At 49.1% G+C, this 20689-nt stretch overlaps 1 protein-coding gene across 1 annotated transcript; it reads left to right on the top strand.

Annotated features, from left to right (window-relative positions):
• Positions 1–16523: 16523 nt before the first annotated feature.
• On the top strand, positions 16524–17483 carry LOC137675523 (olfactory receptor 5AP2-like). Its single transcript, XM_068421651.1, has one exon. It carries the CDS (start codon positions 16524–16526, stop codon positions 17481–17483), a length of 960 nt encoding a protein of 319 aa, XP_068277752.1.
• Positions 17484–20689: the final 3206 nt, after the last annotated feature.

Consider the following 20689-nt stretch of genomic DNA (forward strand, 5'->3'; position numbering starts at 1 on the left):
CCTTTCCCCCAAGCTGCTCCCCATCCAGGTAGATCCCAGCCTGTTCTGCGCTCCTGCATTATGTTTTCCCAGGTGCAAGACCTTACACTTGTCCTTGTTGAACTTCAACAGGTTCTTGTTAGCCCACTCTTCCAGCCTATCCAGGTCTTCCTGCAGGTTGGCCTCTCCCTTCCAAAGTGTCCACTTCACCACTCAGTTGGGTATCATCAGTGAACTTCATCAGGGTACACTTGATCCCATCATCCAGATCACTTGGGAAGATATTTAACAGCTTTGGGCCCAATATCGATCCCTGGGGGACTCCGCTTGGAATAGGTTACCACCACCCTCTGGGTTCGGCCAATCAGACGGTTCCCCACCCACTGCACGGACCACTTGTCTAGACCACAACACATTCATTTCTCTAGGAGGAGGCTGTGGAAAACCGTTATTGAAAGCCTTGGAGAAATCCATGTAAAGCCCTATCAAAAGCCTTGGAGAAATCCAGGTAGACAATGTCCACCGCTCGCCCCCACATCAACCGAGCAGGTTACTTTGTCGTAGAAGGCAGCTGCTGAAGAGCAGCACAAAGGAATTCCAGCCAGTCAGTCAGCTTCATCGGGGGCCCAACCTAAATGCCTCTGTGCAAACGCCGGTAGCATGGGGAATAAACAAGAGGAGCAAGAGACGTGCGTGTGCCTGCAGGGCTGTGATCTTATTGGCATCACTGAGATGTAGTGGGATGGCTGCTGTGACTGGAGTGTTGGAATGGAAGGATACAGGCTCTTTAGGAAGGACAGGTGGGGGAGATGAGGAGAGCGTGTCATCCTCTACGTCAGTGACCAGCTGGAGTGCATGGAGTTCTGCCTGGGGATGGAGGAGGAGCCAACGGAGAGCTTATGGGTCAAGATTAAGGAAGGGCAGGGACTGGAGACATTGTAGTGGGGGTCTGCTACAGGCCACCCAACCAGGAAGACTGAGCAGATGAGGCCCTCTACAGACAGATAGGTGTAGCCTCACATTCACAAGCCCTGGTCCTCATGGGCGACTTCAACCACCCCGATATCTGTTGAAAGGACAACATAGCAGGGCATGAGCCATCCAAGAAGTTCCTGGAATGCATGCATGATAACGTATGGTAGTTGCAGTCTACAACTACCTGAAGGGAGGTTGTAGCGCAGTGGGAGTCGGCCTCTTCTCCCGGGCAACTAGCAATAGGACAAGAGGACACAGCCTCAAGATTCACCAGAGGAGGTTCAGGTTGGACATTAGGAAGCATTTCTTCTCAGAAAGGGCATTAGACATTGGAAGGGGCTGCCCAGGGAGGTGGTGGAGTCACCATCACTGGAGGGGTTTAAGAAAAGAGTGGACATGGCACTTAGTGCCATGGTCTAGTTGACGTGGTGGTGTCAGGGCAATGGTTGGACTCTATGAGCCCAGAGGTCTCTTCCAACCTGATTGATTCTGTGATAACCCTTTCAGTGAAGAAATTTTTCCCAATATCCAATCTAAACCACCCCTGATGCAACTTGAGGCCATTTCCTCTCGTCCTATCTCTTGTTACTTGGGAGAAGAGATTGATCCCCACCTCACTACAACCTCCTTTCAGGTAGACAGCAAGAAGGTCTCCCCTCAGCCTCCTTTTCTCAAGACTAAACAACCCCAGGTCCCTCAGTCACTCATAAGTCTTGTTCTCCAGACCCTTCACCAGCTTCGTTGCCCTTCCTTGGACTTGCTCTAGCACCTCAATGTCTTTCTTGTAGTGAGGGGCCCAGAACTGGACACAGGATTTGAGGTGCAGCCTCACCAGTGCTGTGTACAGGGAGACAATCACTTCCCTAGTCCTGCTGGCCACACTAGTGCTGATACAAGCCAGGATGCTGCTCACCGTCTTGGCCACCTGGGCACACTGCTGGCTCATATTAAGCCAGCCATCGATCAACACCCCCAGGTCCTTTCTCACCAGGCACTTTCCAGCCACTCATCCCCAAGCCTGTAGCTGTGCGTGGGGTTGTTGTGCCCCAAGTGCAGAACCCGACACTTGGCCTTGTTGAACCTCATACAGTGGCCTCAGCCCATCTATCTAACCTGTCCAGATCCCTCTGCAGAGCCTTCCTACGCTCCAGCAGACCAACACTCCTGCCCAACTTCGTGTTGTCCACGAACTTACTGAGGGTGCACTCGATCTGTTTCTCTCGATAGTTTCTCTCTGTCCTTGGGGATCGCAGGATTTACTCACTCTCTTGGCATCCAACTTCAGCTTTACGTTTCCATCTGCTGTCCACCTGGCCGTTTCTCTGCTGCAAAGCAGAGCCTTTGCACCCACGGGGACTTCCACGCTTGGTACGAGGTTTCCCTAAGACAAGTCAGAGCTTGGCCTGGAGCCACACCTGAGGTGCCACAGTTCAGATGTGCACCAATGTCCTCAGCCAGGGGTACAGACAAGTGGAGAGAGAGCCTGTGCTTTTTGTCATCAATGGAGTAACTGCCATGGCATGGTGGGACAAGTCACACAGCTTGGGGTGCTGGGATGGATGGGTACAAGCTTTTCAGGAGAGACAGGCTGGAAGGATCAGGAGTGGGGTTCCCTCAAAGTGAAGGTATTAATTGGATGTATGGAGCTCCTCTATGGGGCAACTGAAAATGGGTGAGCCCAAGTGGGTGAGGGTTGGAGGAGAGGCCAGTAAAGGTGACATTGTGGTAGGAGATAAGGAACCCACAGTCAGGGTGGGGAGGTTGTCATAGTCTTTTCTAAGCACTCGAAGGAAGACTCTGGAGGTAGAAGCCTGGGCCTCAACGGGGACTTTAATGACCCTGGCAGTTTCTGAAAGAGGAACACCGCAGCATGCACAGCTGCCAGATGGAACGACAACGGTAATGAAAACCTGGATCTGATCCTTACAAGCAAGAAAGAGCTGGTCAGGGATGTGAAGACTGGCTGTCATGACCCTGAAATAGTGGGGTCTGAGCTCCTGAAGGGAGTGAGGAAGGAGAACAGAAGACTGTAGATGCTGGACACTAGAGGAGCAGACTTCAGTCTGTTCTGGGGAGTTTTAGTGGGGAACCCGTGGTTCAGCAGCACTGAAGGGCAGCAGAGCTCAGTACAGCTGGTGTTCAGGGACAGCATCCTCCAAGCAGAGCATTTGTCTGCATCAAAACTCAGTTGAAACCTGAAAGCAAATTCAAGGGAAGAGTAACAAGCTTCTCCTACTTCAGGAACACGTAAAGAAGAAAACAAAGATATGGACTGAATTTAATTCACTGCTGAATTTAGTAAGAGCAAGTGTAGATAGAACTGAGATGCTCTGTGTCCTCTTTGCCTCAGATTTCACCAGCAAGGTCTCCCAGGCCTTTGTGTCTCAAGGCAAGACTCTGGAGAGAAGAGCCAGGGGTGGATGGGAATCAAATCAAAGGCTACTTGAGGAAAGTCAACCATCAGAAAACAGGTTACATCAAGGGTGCTGAGAAAGTAAGTCAATGTCACAGTGAGGCCACTCTCTGTCATCTTGGAAATGTTGTGGAGATCAGGGGGGGACTCGCGGACAACTGGCAAAAAGCAAATGAACATCACATGCGTCTTTCCAAAAGGTCCAGAGGATGAGTTGGGGAGCTAAAGGCTGCTTAGCTTCACTTTAGGTGAGAAGCATGTCCTCCTGGATTGGATTTCCGGGTGCCTGAAAGAGAAGGCGACTGGATGAACTCAGGGAATCTGTCCATCGGTTGTGGTCTAGCACTTGGAGGGCCATGGCGTTACGCAAATGTACAACCAACAAAGGTTTCAGAACCTCAAAAAAAGGGGTGAGAGGAGGTCCTGTTCCCAATTCCCTTCCTCATTTGGGGAAGGGACGTTGGGTGACAGAAAAACTGTTTTTTGTTTAGCCCTGGGTGCAGGCTGAACGAGGACAGTTGGCTACAGAAAGGGGGCAACTTCCTCCAAGATACATGGAAGTGGCTAAAGCCCCCACGTGGTACTGGGAAATGTGACCCAGGACCAATAAGAGCCTTTCTGCAGTGGGAGCTTGTGGACAGGCAGGGCAGGCCGAGGTATCTCACTTGAGACAAGTCATTTCTCTCCTTTGACTAGAAAGGGAAGCCTGGGCAATTGCACCCAAGGTGTCCCAGTGTTACAGGAGATCACAGAATCCCAGAATCAACCAGGTTGGAAGAGATCTCTGGGATCATCGAGTCCAACCATTGCCCTGACACCACCACGTCAACTAGACCATGGCACTAAGTGCCATGTCTACCCTTTTCTTAAACCCCTCCAGAGATGGTGACTCCACCACCTCCCTGGGCAGCCCCTTCCAATGGATAATGACCCTTGCTGAGAAGAAATGCTTCCTGATGTCCAACCTGAACCTCCTCTGGTGAATCTTGAGGCTGTGTCCTCTTGTCCTATCGCTAGTTGCCTGGGAGAAGAGGCCGACTCCCACTCTGCTACAACCTCCCTTCAGGTAGTTGTAGACTGCAATAAGGTCACCTCGGAGCCTCCTCTTCTCCAGGCTAAACACCCCCAGCTCCCTCAGCCGCTCCTCGTAGGTCAGACCCTCCAGACCCTTCACCAGCTTGGTCACCCTCCTCTGGACTTGCTCTAACACCTCAACAACTTCCTTGAAGTGCGGGGCCCAGAACTGGACACACACTGGAGATCACCTTCATCCCTGCCTTCACCTAAAACGGAGCCACCTGTAATTCACCAAGCAGGGAATGAAAAATAAGTGGGTGTAGATGATGCAGAGTCTACTTGAAGATGCTCCTATAACCCTGACAGGTTGGGATTAGTGAAGTTTTAGCTCTTCACAAGAGAGCATTTAATTTATTTTGTGTCTCTGGCAATTAAGAAGCATCCTTCTGTGTCTGTGTGCAGCCTGTTCTCCCAGTAAAGCCAGTGGGAATTGGTGCCAATGAGCTCAAACACGGAGACTTTACTGGAAAATTCTCAGATATGAACAGGGCTGCTGTAAGTCCCAGATGCCTGAAGAGAGAAATGGTGGGGTTTGTGGGGAGGGACAAGAACTTCCCAGGGAGTGTCTGACATAGAATCTTGATTTACATATTCAGACAGCATTAGGAGACATCCAGGATCAATATCGAATGGAGATTGCTGGTATCACTCAATGTGTAAAAAGAAAAATAAGGAAAAAATTGAAAAAGAAGAAATCCTTCCTTAGTGTTGTTTAGTATTGAAATCTTTTCACGTTGTGAATCTCTCTAATTTACCACACAAGAACTGAGGAATTAAGGAAAACTCTGCGCAGAGACTTGGCTCGTTAGGGCGTTTTGCATGTTAATGAGCCCTCTAGTGCCAAGTTGCTGAACTGCAGATCCCGAAAGACTGAACAAGCCCCCAGAGAAGTAAAACTCGGCAGCCAACCTCCAAGATTCTGAGGGTGAGCAGACCCCACCGAGGACCCTCACTGGAGGGGAACCATTCCTTCATGGGAGTTTTAGGGCTCTTCCAGGGAGCAGTGAGAGGTGGAGGTGTGTGATGTAGAGTGCAAGACAGCGGTAGGACACCTCCCAACCTCTATGGAGGTGAGAAGGCAACAAAGCATGGGGGACATGAGGAACTGCTGTCATCTTGTGGGCCTCAGTGGAAGAGACAGCAGCCATAGCCAAGAGGACAAGGATCTCAGTTCTGTTGGGGGCTTGACCCAACCCCATCCAAGGCCCTTCGTTGTCCCCATTGCAGGCTGTCCTACACTGTCCTGTGACTGTGCTCGTGTCCTTGCAATTCCTTCCTGTCACATTCCCAGGTGAAAATTTTTTCTTCTCATCCTCCACCTGCAGAAATCAACTGCTTTCCATTTCCAGACTCAGAAATGGAAAATGGTTGTAAGAAGCCAACAGCCATCAGCTTGTTTCTCACTGATGCGCCTCAGCTCTTTCTCCCAGACCTCCACATGAACAAACACTGCTGCTCAAGGCCACCCACCCTTCAGAAGAGGCTTTGAGCTTCCTGGGTCTTCCCAGTGCTTATTAACTATCTTCCTGGCTCCCTCCAGAGCTCATGGTGAGCTTTCTTGTCCATAACATGACCTTTATGACCATCTTTTCTGAAACGGTTCTCTTTTGATGATCTTCTGTGCAGAAAGTCATAGAAAAGCACCAAAAAAAGTCAAAAAGGATGCTGAGTGAATTGCCAGTAAGAGCCAGGCTCTGCCTTCCTCGCAGGGAGTCCACCCTCAGAAAGGGATCCAGCCTCTGCCACTCTGGAGAGGGAAACCAGCAGTGTCCGCACCATGTACGGACACAAAGGTTCACTTTTGCGAGACCACCCTTCATCTGAACCACTTTTGATACGTACTTGTGGATTGGGTATCACGCTGTATAATGCAAATACTGATTTAATTGGCATTGCCCAAAGTGGCTACCACAGATGCAGATTGCTCTGCTGCAGAGATTCATATTTAGGCAGATTAATGCTTTTGATTTTGTTGTCATTGTTGCAGATACTGATATTCTTGGGGAAATCGCACGAACACTTGAAAGATAATGGAAGGATCACCATCTTAGTGGCCCTCCAGTGAACTGGCTCCTCTTTGCCAATGTCTCACTGTCATTGCACAGATTCTCATCCTGGTTAAGTAATGGTAATTAGGGTCTGGGGTCCCTTTGTTCTTTATTGGACAAGGCACTTAGTGCCACGGTCTAGTTGACATGGTGGTGTCAGGGCAATGGTTGGACTCGATGAGCCCAGAGGGCTCTTCCAACCTGACTGATTCTGGGATTCTTGGTCTTCCAAATGGGCCGTGAAACATCTTATCTGCAAGAGTTACAGATTCTGCTGAGTTATAGCTTCTGCTGACAGCTGCAGCCTTCTTGTCTTCCAGTTCGCACTGGTCTCAGGGCCTTCCTTCACGTATCCAAGCAGCAGTTCACAACAGGCTCAAAAGTTTGCAACCGTCGCAGCCCAGGGCTTCAGCAACATTAACTACCCATGCTAAGCAAGACTATTCAGAGAACAGAATACAGTTAAAAGATAGTTAAAGAATTCAGTTAACTCAACTGGTTCTACAACACTCAAATGGTAGCGTTGTGGTGCAAGAGGTTACGCAGAGGGAGTCTGGATCAGCCCATGGCTTTGTGTTTCAAGGAACAGCCAGTGAGGGTGGAGAGACATCAGGAAAGGTAGAGAAATGCTGGGGTGAGAGCTAGGTGGGAAAGCAAGATGGGTGTCTGCAGCCTGCAAGGAAAGAGGTGCAGGCATGGTATGGTGTAGGACAGCCTGCAGGAGAGATGGCCTAGGGCTCTGGCAAGGCTGAAAGCCCCAACAGGACCAAAGTCTTTGTCTACTTGGCCATGGCAGTTGCCTCTGCCACTGAGGCCTACCAGGAGAAACTTTATTTTGAGGTGCTGGACTTTGTTTCTTCTTCACGGTTGCTTGGGGATGCCGGGAGATTTTGTACAGTTTTCCTACACTCGGCATTGCTCACCCTCACATGCCACTGGTCCCAGGAAGAGCCCTGAGCCATGCCTGAGGGACAGGATCTGCCTTCCCAGAGCCTGGGGGGGGTGAGGGCTTGGCCTTTCTGCTTCTTCAAACAAACCAAGGGCTTTCTCAGCATTACAGCCACGTGCACAGGGCCTTTGCCTACCTGCAAGCATGGCCTCTAGTCATCTTCTCTAACGAGTCCATGGGGAGGCTTTGTCAGTAATGGCCCTCAGTGGGGCCCATTAATGCTTCAAGGTACTTTGAGTTTTGCTTCTGACTTCAACTTCTTGAGAGGTTTGTTCAGTCTCCTCTCAGTATCTGAGGTTCCTGGACTCAGAGCCAAATACACCACGGGGCTCATTAAACTACAGAAAGTCCTAACGAGCTATTTCTTTGCCTGTAATTTTCTTAAAGTCTTCAAGACTTGTACAGCTAATTGGAGCTGTTTCAGAATGTGGTTAGGGAGGAAGATTTCCAAGTGCACCTAAATGAAGTTTTTCTTTATTTTAAAGGATATTATACTGCTTTTCATTTTAGAGAAGAGGTGATAGCATTCTCCAATTGACATTGATCCAGAGGGTCTCCTCAGGAGGTCTGGACAGGTGGGAAAGGCAGTCCCTTGAGGTCCAACAGGGTATGGACAACTGTCCTCCTCATCTGCCCAGCCTCACCATTTCTCCCATTGGCCCCCTGGGACTTGCATCACTTTTCCTTCCTTCTCCACTGAAGTCTGCAGCTGGATGTTACAGCTCCATCGCACCATCTCCCACCTGACCTCCTTAGAGAACTGGCTGCACACAGGCACAGAAGGATTCTGCCTACTTGCAAGCAGAGAAAATTAAGCATGATAAAGTGTCATAAACAATAAAACACACTCCTCCACCCTAAGTACAAGGTGCCTCTAATGAGGTTGCCTTTCTACAAGGAATAATCTTATGAGACATGTAGACACAAAAAGATAGAAATAAACATAATTAAAGAGCTGGCTAAGGAGACAATTAGTCTACGGCAAGACAGGCAAACTTTTAACTACCTGAAGTTCAAAGCAGCAGCTGGCAAGCTGAGAGGATTCTGAAGGAACAAAGAGTAAGGTGAGAACTGGAGAAGAATGGCAAGGACCTTTGTCTCGAGAGTCTGCATCTGAAAAGATGACTTTAGAAACGGTCACTGTATCGGGACAGGTGCAAATATATGAAAGATTAGAGAAATTAAATACACCATATAACAGGTAGAATAGTGGCAATGAAGTTGCAGGGGAAGAACGATATTTCTTTGGAACGTCTCTTTTGAAAGGTCATGGGATTGGTAGAGCTCTCTCTTGAGTGAGGACAAGTCAATCTACAAGACATGTAGATGTGGTGCTTAGGGACATGGTTAAGTGGTGGACTTGGCAGTGGCAGGGTAACGGCTGGACTTGATGATCTTAAGGGTCCTTTCCAACCAAAACAATTCTATGGTTCTATGGTTCTATAACTGGGACCATCCTGTAGAGAATATTTTTATAGGGAAGGCTGTGTGACGGAGGACCCTGATTGCACTCAGATAAGAGACTTGGCAGTGGGCTGAAGTGATGGGGAGAAGTGTCTTGGGCTAAAAGGGTGAAAGGTGGTGGGAGACATTTGGGTTGCAGAGCTGTGAAGTTGTCCTTTCCAGGTCTGAGCAGGCCAAGCTTTGGAGACAAGGAAAAATAAAGCAGCTCTCCAGAGTGTTGTGGAATTAATGGTACTATCACTAATAACAGCAAGAGGAAAGCGCTGGAAGGGATCGCCTTATTCTTCATGATGATGAACTAAAGCTCTTTCATTTCCTTCCTGAATGTTATTCTCACTTCTCAAAGTAGGTATAATTTTTCAGCAGTTAGCCCGTGGCATGAAGTTCTTAGAACAGTGTGTTTTCTTGCACTGCTATGTCTTTGTTATCAAAGATTACACCCCGTAGACAGAATTTCCCTCAAATTATTCCTGTTCCATATCTTCTCTCCCTGGTTTCGGTAAGAGGTGGAGGGGTGAAGTTGTTTCTTTTTTTAGCCAAAAGAGGCCAAGGTGCAGATCCCAGATTTCTGAAAAGGCACAAAGGCAGGCAAAATATTCATGTGGTGTTGTGATCGGTACCCCCTGCTCCTGACCCCTGGTGTACGCTGGCACAACACCGCTAGGGGCATTTCCAGTCTCTGAAGTCCTCATTGTGCAGCAGAGAGGCTGGAATCTTTGAGCTCCCTTCACCTGCCTGACATTTCAGTGTGTAAAATGACAGTAACTGAGTCAAAAAGTTGCTTTGGATTCTCTTCACAGACTAAAACACCACATGGGTAAGGAGAGTGATCAGGAAATGTAACGAGGAGTCAAAGGTAGGGCTATAGATCTGAGCACAGGACAATTCCATCCTGAATTGTCCCATGAGCTTCTGCTGTAGAGACCCTCACCTCTGGCTGAATCTCTTCTTCTGGGGCATTCTGCCCAGGCTCATGGAAGGGTTTTTGGGAAAGGGATTGATGGGGGAGTCTCTGGTGCAGCCTCCCACCAAAGGGTAGAGTATCTCCAAGCCCAGGGTCAGCTTGGGTGACATTTTGGGGAGCTGAGAACCTCCAAAGATGGAGATCACAGAGAGCAGCAGAATCACAGAATCACAGAATCAATCAGGTTGGAAGAGACCTCAGGGATCATCGAGTCCAACCATTGCCTTGACACCACCATGGCAACTAGACCATGGCACTAAGTGCCATGTCCAGTCTTTTCTTAAACACCTCCAGAGATGGTGACTCCACCACCTCCCTGGGCAGCCCCTTCCAATGGCTAATGACCCTTTCAGAGAAGAAATTCTTCCTAACGTCTAACCTGAACCTCCCCTGGTGAAGCTTGAGGCTGTGTCCTCTTGTCCTATCGCTAGTTGCCTGGGAGGAGAGGCCTACTTCTTCCCTTTAGGTAGAGAACCACTCTTCTAGTCAGTTTTTCCTGATGTTTAGTGTGAAGCTCCCTGGAGGATGCTTGTGGCTGTTGCCTCTGCCATACCATCACAGAATCACAGAATCGTCTTGGTTGGAAACGACTTTTAAGATCATCAAGTCCAACCATCAACGCAACACTACTAAGTCAACTACTAAACAATATCCCTAAGCAAAATCTTACAAGTCTATGACATCCGACACCATCTGTCACCACAGAAGGGTTTGCCTCCACCATCATCTCTCCAGGCAGGTGTCACCTCTGTCCCTGTGCCTCCCCTTCAGAAGACTAAAGAGGCCCAGTTCCCTCAGCCTCTCCACACAGCTCATGTGCTTTAGGCCCCTAACCACATCATGACACACTTCCTCTGGACCTTCTCCAGGTTCTCCATCCTACTTTCAACCTGAGAAACCCACTGGCTCATATGTCATCCATCAAGGTCCTTCTGGACTGAAACTCCGACGCATTGGAGTTTCAGTCCAGAAGGACCTTGACACACTTGTGGATTTAGCCAACAGAAACCTCCTGAAGTTTTACAAGGCAAAGGGGACAAGGTCTGCACCGGGGCAGAATAAACCTGGTGCACCAGGACATGCTGCGATGTGACAGGCTGAGGAGTCCTGAGGAGAAAGGCATGACAGTTATGATGGATGATATATGAGCCAGTGGGTTTGTGGATATGGTATAAAAAGTGCTGAGCAGAGGGGAGTAATCTCATCTCCCAGCTGTGCTCCTGCTCACGGAGCCCAGGATGCCGTTGGCTTTTTTGCTGATGGCTCATGTTTTGCCTAATGAAACCCAAGGACCACCAGAGCCTTTCCCATAGAGCTGCTACCCACCTAGGCAGTCCCTGGCATCTCTCACTGCGGGGGCTTCATCCAGCTCAGGGTCAGGACTTCCTGGATGTCATGAGGTTCCTATTGGCCCATCATTCCAGCCTGTCTATGTCCCTTGGGGTGGAAGCCCTGCCCTCCAGTGTAATGTCTGCTCTCCTCAATGGGGTGTCTTCTACAAATCTTATGAAAAAATCACTCTCTTGTGATTACACCTCTGGGTAATGAAAAACACGTTAAACAGGGCAGGTTGCAGGACAGACTCCTGCAGGACCCTACTCGTTACAGGCCTCCAGACAGAGCACTACGCATTGACCACATTCTTCTAAGCCTGTCCATCCAGATGGTTTTTTACCCGTCTACTCATCCACCAATGTAGATCATAAAATCCTATCTTGAACACAAAAATATTGTGGGGGGATGATGCTGAAAGCTTTGCTGACTTCCAGGTAAAAGACCACCACTGCTCCTCCACGTCCAGCAATCCCATCCTTTCCTCACAGAAAGCAAAGACAATGGCCAGACACCATCTACCCTGGGTAAATCCAGTCACCTTCTTCAGACACCCAGAAATGGGGTCCAAGTGCACACGCTCTGGGGCAGAGCCTTTCATTCCCCTGCTCATCGTTCGGGCATCTTTGAAAGGTGCATGAAATATTTGGGTGCTTCCAATCATCAGGGAGTTCCCCCAGTCTCCATGGCCTTTCAAAGATGACGGAGAGTGGCCTCATTTTGACACAAAGACTCTCGAGTCCTTCCTGGTGAAGACTGAGGCAAAGAGGATGTGGAGTATCTCAGATCTATCTACATCGTATGAAATTCAGCACTGGCCACACAGTATATTTCTTTCTTCTTTAACTGTTCCTGAAGTGGGAAAGACTCATCATGGTGCTGTGCTTGGAGGAGGCTGTCCTTGAAGACCAGCTGTACTGAGCTCTGCCACCACACCTTGGCATCACTGTCACATCACTGGCTCCAACACTAAAGGCTCCAGACTATCCTGTCTGTGCCCCTTGCTGAAGTACCCCAGATGTGGCACCAGGCAAGCTCCTTCTTGCCATAAGGAATCCTGGTACCTCATGTCCAAGACTTTCTGTGTGCAAAGGCTTTGCTTCAAAGCAAAGACATGGCATGGACAAAGGGATTTGGAGTGTCTTTGTAGCCCTTGGACTAGGAACCAGAATGAAATTACTAAATTGATCTCCCGAAGGTTCCTTTGCTGAAGACTTGGAAGAAGACAAACCACCTTTGACCCGATGAGTATCAAGTGTCACCTCAGTCTGAAAGCCTGAAGAAAGAGTATCTCTGACCATTCTGTTCCTCAGAAGTCCTTGTATCCAACCTGGGACACTATGGCCCGGACGGTATACAAGACTGGATGAAAAACTGTCTGGAGTAGTGGTCCCAAAGGTTAATGGGAATGGCTCATACACTACCTGAAGTCCAGCAGCAAACAGAACTCTGGGGGTCTGCTCTGAGACCTCTCATGTTTAGCAGCTTTACCAATGACCTGAGGAGGATACGGGATGGCCCTTGTCAAGTTTCAGGGTAACACAAAAGCAGAGGGATGCAGTCAATTTGTTCAACGGGCAGACTTCCATTGCAAGGGAGCGAGACAGCAATGCCAATTCCTTTGGCATCAGAGGAACAGGCCAAAAAGAAACGTCCTGATCTGTCCTGACAGAAGGAAACATGGGACAGACCAACCCTTTATAATGATGATAGAGGAGAGTGATGACGGGGTAGCAACTGAACTGAAAAGAATCTGCAGACGTTGGTGAACAGTCGGTCAGACTTGATCAGCAGTGAATCCTGACAACACTTGGGGTTGGATCAACAGGAGATCAGCACTCATCAGATCACACCTGGAATATTGCATCTGGCACAAGAAAGACACTTAGAAACTTTCATGAACTCAGCAGAGACACTAAGATGGTCAGGGGGAGAGAGCACCTGAGCTGTGAGGACAAGCTGAGGAAAGTGGCTCTTGTTTAGCTTGGTGAAGAGACAGTTTAAAGAGAACGTACTAGTAGCCTTCCAGAACTTAAGAGGAGGTTACTGAGAAGACAGAGCTGGGCTGTTTACAGAGGTGCATGGCAAGAAGACAAAAGACATGGTCATAACCTGAAACAAGTGAAATTCTGACCTGGAACAGGAAGAACATTGACCGTGAGGACAGACAGACATAAGACCAAGTTTCCCAGGCAGGCTATGGAATGTCCATCCTTTGAGGTTTTCGAGACCTCACTGGACACAGCCTTGACCACCAAGACTGATTTCACTGAGACCATGCTGTGAGCAGTTGCTTACCCTAAATGACATTGAGGTGCTGGAACAAGTCCAAGGAAGGGCAACGAAGCTGGTGAAGGGTCTAGAGCACAAGTCTGATGAGGAGTGGCTGAAGGAACAGGGGGTGTTTAGCCTGGAAAAAAGGAGGCTGAGGGGAGACCTCCTCACTCTCTACAACTACCTGAAAGGAGGTTGTAGTGAGGTGGGTGTGGGTCTCTCCTCCCAAGTAACAAGTTATAGAACCAGAGGAAATGGCCTCAAGTTGCTCCACTGAAGGTTTAGATTGGAGATCAGGAAAAATCTCTTCACCAAAAGGGTTGTCAAACATTGGAACAGGCTGCCCAGGGCAGTGGTGAAGTCACCATCCCAGGAGGGATTTAAAAGTTGTGTGGATGTGGTGTTTAGGGACATGGGTTAGTGGTGGACTTGGGAGTACTAGGTTAACAGGTGGACTTGATGGTCTTCAAGGTCATTTCTAACCAAAAGGATTCTATGATGTCCCGGGGTCCCTCTCTCCCTCTGCATTCAGTGGGGAGACAAGGGAGTCTACTTGTCATGAGGGGCAAGTCAACACAGCTGAGAGGCATCATGCCCTCTTGCTCCCCTTGACCGAAAGGTAGAACAAAGGAGAACCCTGTGCACCTCTCCCCTATGACAGTGGAATCCTGAGCAGGAGTCCATATCCCTTTAGCCCCCAGCAAGTTAGGAACCTTGGCCTCTGGGAAAGGTTTGGGGTTCCTCTCTCCTCAACAGGCAGATCCTGGCACCCCTGAGGGTGATTCATCCTGCCCCACATTGCCAGACTCCTCTGCTTGCAGGAAATACCTTCTTTCTCCCCACTGACCATTCATGGAGTCTGGAAGGAGAAGCTTTGGCACATATCTCATTGTAGTTCTGCTCCATGAGTCTGAAGAGTTCACGTCTCATTCCCCTGGCTCATTTCCTCTCTTCCTAAGAGGGCAGCTCAGGGCTTTCATCCCCACAGGGCTTCACTTGCTCAGTGCTCACTCTGCAACACAAAGAGAGAGTCGAGCTGCAGCAGGAACCTTCAGGAGACTCTTCTATAAACCCAGGAGGCACTTCAGAGCTGGTGACATTCAAGTGCTGCTGACGACTCACAGAAGGAGATGCTGAGAGAAAAGTGCAAGGGCAGAGCCATGACTAAGTCACGGGCCAGGGTCTGCAGGTAGAGTCAGACAGGGGAGGATGGAATGGGGAAGAGGCAGAGGATGGCACCCAGACCTCGCCTTTCATCCTCCATTGCCCTCAAAGGAAAGGTTGTCACATCAGGTTGGGGATTACAGGTAGGTGCTGGATTTGCTGAGGCAGGTGTGCTTAATGTGCCAGCAGCTCTTTGCACAGTGACAACTATGAAGTGAGACCATGTGTCTTGGTGCTGTCCTGCCCTGTGTGTCTTCTCGCTCCAGCTCACTCTTTTCTCTAGATACCCCCTCTGTGTCCTTGACACTGCTGAACAGAGCTACAGGCAGCGTGGTCGTCGGTGCAGAGTCAGAGCTGTGGGGCATGAGTGAATGGGCACTCTCACACCTCAGAGGACATGAAGAGGTTGGGGCAGAGAGTATATCAGCGTGCCAATACCTGTCCCTTAATTTCTCAACTCTCTTCATCTCCGTCTCTTTCTCCATCTTGCTGTATCTTAGGGGTTGATCTCAATCCCTCAGCTATCTCACAGCTGACTCTCAGCCGTCTACACGGGATGTGTTTTACAGAGAGCCGTGACTCTCAGGCACCCTCCCCATGGAAGCACCTTCAGGAATACAGCATCCCAGTGTGGGTGGGGTGAATCAGGAACAAGGCATCCCAGTGTGGGTGGGGTGAATCAGGAAGAAGGCATCCCAGTGTGGGTGGGGTGAATCACTGAGTAAAAAGGCTCCTCCATCCCAGGAACTCTCTGCACTGTCTAGGTGTCTGCCTCGGCCATCTCCAACTCGCTGTAAAAGGTATAAAATTTGAGACAGGGAATCATCAGGGACAGTGTCTTGTCTGACCCGAGTGTTGTGAAAGCCCAAAGAGGAGGCGGGTGCAAAGTGCTCTCTCGATCAGCCACGGATGTTCCCTGGGCAGGTGATCAGGCATGTGTCAGGCATTCACTGGAAACCTGTGCTTGATCATGGTCCTGCACTGCCTCAGCCCCACACACCCTTGGGGCACTCCTCTGTCTTCACTGCAGTGCTGAACAGGGAGCCCTGGGAAAGATGGGAATACTGAGGTCCAGGAGCTGTGCTGCTGCAGGGACTCAGCCCAAATGCGCTCAGAAATGGAAGGTGAGGAGCAAAAGATGTTCAGCAAATGATCATCACCCCTGTCCTTTTCCCCTTCTCCTTGTGCAACATCACTTTTCCTCACTTGGCTTAGACAGCTCAGGTACCTCTTCTCTGGAATTCAGGTTTCCCTGCCCAAGTTCACATCTGCTTGTAAGTCTCCTCACAGACTCTTTGCAGTGTCTTCAACTATCAAGATGATATCTCCTGGCCACTCTTGGTCAGTGGAAAGAGATGGACTGTCCAGGGACAGAATTATCTCATCAGAAAGCAAATGTTTCAGGGATTTGAGACCACTAATCCTGTTCAGTGTCCATTCTTCCTCAGTGTGAAGAAACAGTCTGTGGCATGATGTGTTCCCCTAAAGGCTTTTCTGCATGATGGGCCTTTTCTGTCTGGCCCATCTTTCCATTGCTGGCAAGCAGGACCTGTGCCGAGTATGACTTCGTGTGTCATAATCTAATGTGAGCAAATAAACATTCTTTTTCATTCCACAGAAACAGGCACCTCAATGCAGCAACTCATCTCTCTAATCAGAGGAGGTTCTTCTCAGAAGAGCGGTTTGGCCTTCTCGAAGAACCTGTTCCTGCCCTTTAACTAGGAATAATGCCCCTAAACCACCTGTGAATTCAGTCAAATGAGGGAAAAACTTCCATGTTGTTTCTGTCAGTGACTTCTTCTCAATTCCTTTTTACAGTAAACACAGAAGTGCATGCCCTTCCTCAGGGTCCCTTCCTGCTAAGCGGGGCAAAGAAGGTCCTCCATGGAGAAGAAGGAATGGGACAACCGGACATCACCAGTGGAGTTCCTCCTGCTGGGACTGAGTAATGTCCCCAAGCTTCAGGTGCCTCTCTTTCTCCTCTCTCTCATGATCTACATGGTGACCATGTTTGGCAACATCCTCATTGTTGTGCTGGTCGTCGCAGATCGGCATCTTCACACTCCTATGTACGTCTTCCTGGGGAATTTTTCCAGTGTGGAAATCTGCTATAGCTCCACTCTCCTGCCCAGGCTTCTGGCCAGCTTCCTAACCAGGAACAGAACCATTTCTGCTCCAGGCTGCATGACGCAGTTCTTTTTCTTTGGCTGTTTTGCAGGCACCGAGTGTTACCTGCTGGCCACCATGTCCTACGATCAGTACTTGGCCATATGTCAACCCCTGCTCTATGCAAGCCTCATGAACTGGAAGGTCTGTCTCCAGCTGGCAGCTGGGTCTTGGCTAGCAGGATTACTAATGTCCGCCATAGTCACTGGACAATTTTCCAAGTTACAGATCTGTGGTCCCAATGCAATTGTCCACTTCTTCTGTGATTTTGTCCCGTTACTAGAGCTTGCCTGCAGTGACACCACGGCGCTTAGACTGGTTACTTTGGTAATCTGCTTTCTGGATGTAGTCTTCCCATTTGTATTCACACTGGTGTCCTATATCTGCATCATAGCTGCGATCCTGAGGATCCCAACCACCATGGGGAGGCAGAAGGCCTTCTCCACCTGCTCCTCTCACCTCATTGTGGTCACTGTTTTCTATGGTACCCTCATCGTTGTCTATATGGTACCCAGAACAGCCTCACTGAGACAGCTCAATAAAGTGCTATCCTTCTTCTACACCATCCTCTCACCCATGGTCAATCCACTCCTCTACAGCCTGCGGAACAGGGAAGTCAAGGGAGCTCTTGGAAATGCACTCAGAAAAACTGTGGCCTGCATCGAGAGCTCATGCTAGTTGTGATCCACCAGGAATAAACAGGTTGTGGTTGTGTCAAGTGTGGACAACTCATAAGTGCATATTTTTGTGTACCAGGTGTATCTGTAGAAGTGCAGAATCTTGGGACTGTTTGGGGAATGAGAAGTGGGAAAAGACAATTTGTGTCTTAAAGAAACGTAGGTCTGGTGTCGAAGTGTGTAAAAATTTCTCTGTCTTTCTTCTTTCTTTAATGTAAACACATCTGTGATCCTGCAAGGGGGAGCTGTTGAAACACCACAGCTGCCCAGGAGTGGGAGAAAACTTATCTAAACATGCTGTTTTCAATTACCCAGCCGAGCTGAGGAGTGGGATTCCTGCGTGTCTGAAATTCCTCCTGGCATCTCCATACTGACAGTGAGAAGTGAGCAGATGAATCAAGCCTTTCCTTTGGACATGCCTAAATCTGAGTAGATGAATCCCATCCCTCATGTTCCCTGGGCTTTCTAGCAGAGGAGAACTGTGAAAGCTAGTCTGAGAGGGTCAGCCCCTCCGAAAAAACGTGTAGATCCTTCTGCAGAAGAGCAGTACACAAGCTGGGTCTTGGTTTCCCTATTGTTTAACACAGAAATCATTACTTGCCCCTTCTTTCCTTCCCCTAATCCGATCCCCCTCTAACTCCCCCAATGTAATTACTTATTTGTTTCCCACTGGCTACCTTAGATATTGCAAACTGAGTCCTCCTATTTTCTTCTTTCTTGCAAAAGAGAGCAAGGTCAGCTCCTGGGGCATGTGACTGACAGATACACTTGACTCCTCGCTGTACTTTGGTTCAAGCTGACTAAGGAGCAACAGGCCTCATGCCCTGTGGTGAACCTGTGAGCTGGAAAGCCCCTGGTCACGTACAAGGCAGTGAAGGTGTCTTGAAAACCATTTTGAAAGGTGGTTTCAAAACCCAAAAGTGCAAGATAACCCAAGTACAGAACAAGATACCAGAGCTAAAATGAAGACCTCTGTCTTGTCTGTACTATTGACTAACAGCCAACTACACTCTATAAATATTACCATCAGGATGGGCCCAATTGGAGCTCTCCCTGAGTTGCAGCTGGACTGCACGTCAGGCGACTCTCCCCTTAAGCAGGGATGCCTCTCAAGGCTTGAGACTCCTTACCTGAGACTAAGAGATCCTTCCTTACCCAAGGCAGAGAGATCCCTTACCTGCGACAGATCCTCAGTAAGTGACTGATAGCATGTGGAATTAATACTAATGAAACATTACTAATCCATGTAACTACTCAATATTATTATAAGCATTGTATAAATAATTCCATTAGGCATAAACTGGTGTCCAAATCTGAGACTAAGATTGGATCTAGCTGCACCTAGGGCTCCATAAGGAGTTTAGAAAGCAAGGGGGTCCACTCTGAAACTCATGATTCAACAGGAGGCTCTTCCTCACTCTTGCATCTCCTGTGTGAATCATTCTATCTCAATTCTAACTCAATTTTCCTTTGTATGTTTCTTCCATGCAGTAATTAATAAGGTGAACCTTACCATCAAACTTATGGAACCTCATCAAACCTCATCAAAATTAAACTTTGTTAAATTCCGTCAAATTAATGAACTCCATCAAATTATGATTTTACCTCAATAAAACATATTGCTGCTTCTTTCTTTTGAGTGAATTAGGTTCCACTCATCCATGACAGGACTCCTGATGACTGGCAGCACCCAAATATTGCATGTACCTTTTAAAATTGTGTCATTCCTCAGGGGCTGGTATTGGGACTGGCACTGTTTAACGTCTTTGCCAGCAACATGGACAGTGGGATGGAGTGCGCCCTCAGCAAGTTTGCCGATGACACCGAGATTTGTGGTGCAGTCGACACGCTGGAGGGAAGGGATGCCATCCAGAGGGACCTGGACAGGCTTGAGAGATGGGCCTGTGCAATCCATATGAAGTTCAACAAGGCCAAGTGCAAGGTCCTGCATGTGGGTCGGGAGCAATCCCAAGCACAAATCCAGGCTGGGCAGAGAATGGATTGAGAGCAGCCCTGAGGAGAAGGACCTGGGGGTGATGGTTGACGAGAAGCTCATCATGAGCCAGCAATGTGCGCTTGCAGCCCAGAAGGCCAACAGTGACCTGGGCTGCATCAAAAGCAGCGTGGCCAGCAGGTCGAGGGAGTTGATTCTGCCCCTCTACTCCGCTCTCGTGAGACCCCACTTAAAGTAATGCCAGGTGGACCCACCTGGACCCCACCATGTCCAGCTCTGGGGCCCCCAACATAAGAAGGACGTGGACCAGTTGAAGCAAGTCCAGAGGAAGGCCACAAAGATGATCAGAGGGCTGGAGTGCCTCTCCTATGAAAAGAGGCTGAGAGAGCTAGGGCTGTTCAGCCTGGAGAAGAGAAGGCTCCGGGGAGACCTTCTAACAGCCTTCCAGTCCCTGAAGGGGGCCTACAGGAAAGCTGAAGAGGGACTTTTTACAAGGGCACATAGTGATAGGATGAGGGGGAATGGCTTTAAACTGAAAGAGGGGAGATGGAGATTAGAGGGTGGTGAGGTACTGGAAGAGGTTGCCCAGAGAAGCTGTGGATGCCCCCTTCCTAGCAGTGCTCAAGGCCAGGTTGGATGGGGCTTGGAGCAACCTGCTCAAAACAGGAAATCGTAAAACATTTCTTCCTTACATCTGGCCTAAATCTACCCTCTTTCAATTTAAACCTCTTGCCTTTTGTCCTGTCACTACAGGCCCTGGTAAAAAGTCCCCCTCCATCTTTATTATAAGCCCTCTTTATGTATTGAAAGGCTGCAAGAAGGTCTCCCTGGAGCCTTCTCTTCTCCAGGCTGAACAACCCCAACTCTCTCAGCCTTTCCTCGCAGAAGAGGTGTTCCCACCCTCTGATCATTTTTGTGGCCCTCCTCCAGACCCGCTCTATCAGGTCCACGTCTGTCTTGTACTGGGGATCCCAGAACTGGATGCGGTGCTCCAGGTGGGGTCTCACGAGAGCAAAGAAGGGGAGTATCACAACTATGTATATTGGGGGTTGCCCTGACCTTGGCCTTGTTGAATTTCCTCAGGTTTGCATGGACCCACTCCTCAAGCCTGTCAAGATCCCTCCGGATGGCATCCCTTCCCTCAAGTGAATCAACTGCCCCACTCAGCTTGGTGTCGTATGCAAATATTCTGGATGAAGAACTTCCTGGAAAGAGCTAAAATGAAAGGCTGAGTCTGGGCGACAGCTACCCCA

This window comes from Nyctibius grandis, chromosome 34 (assembly GCF_013368605.1).
Source record: "Nyctibius grandis isolate bNycGra1 chromosome 34, bNycGra1.pri, whole genome shotgun sequence".
In the NCBI taxonomy this organism is placed as follows: domain Eukaryota; kingdom Metazoa; phylum Chordata; class Aves; order Nyctibiiformes; family Nyctibiidae; genus Nyctibius; species Nyctibius grandis.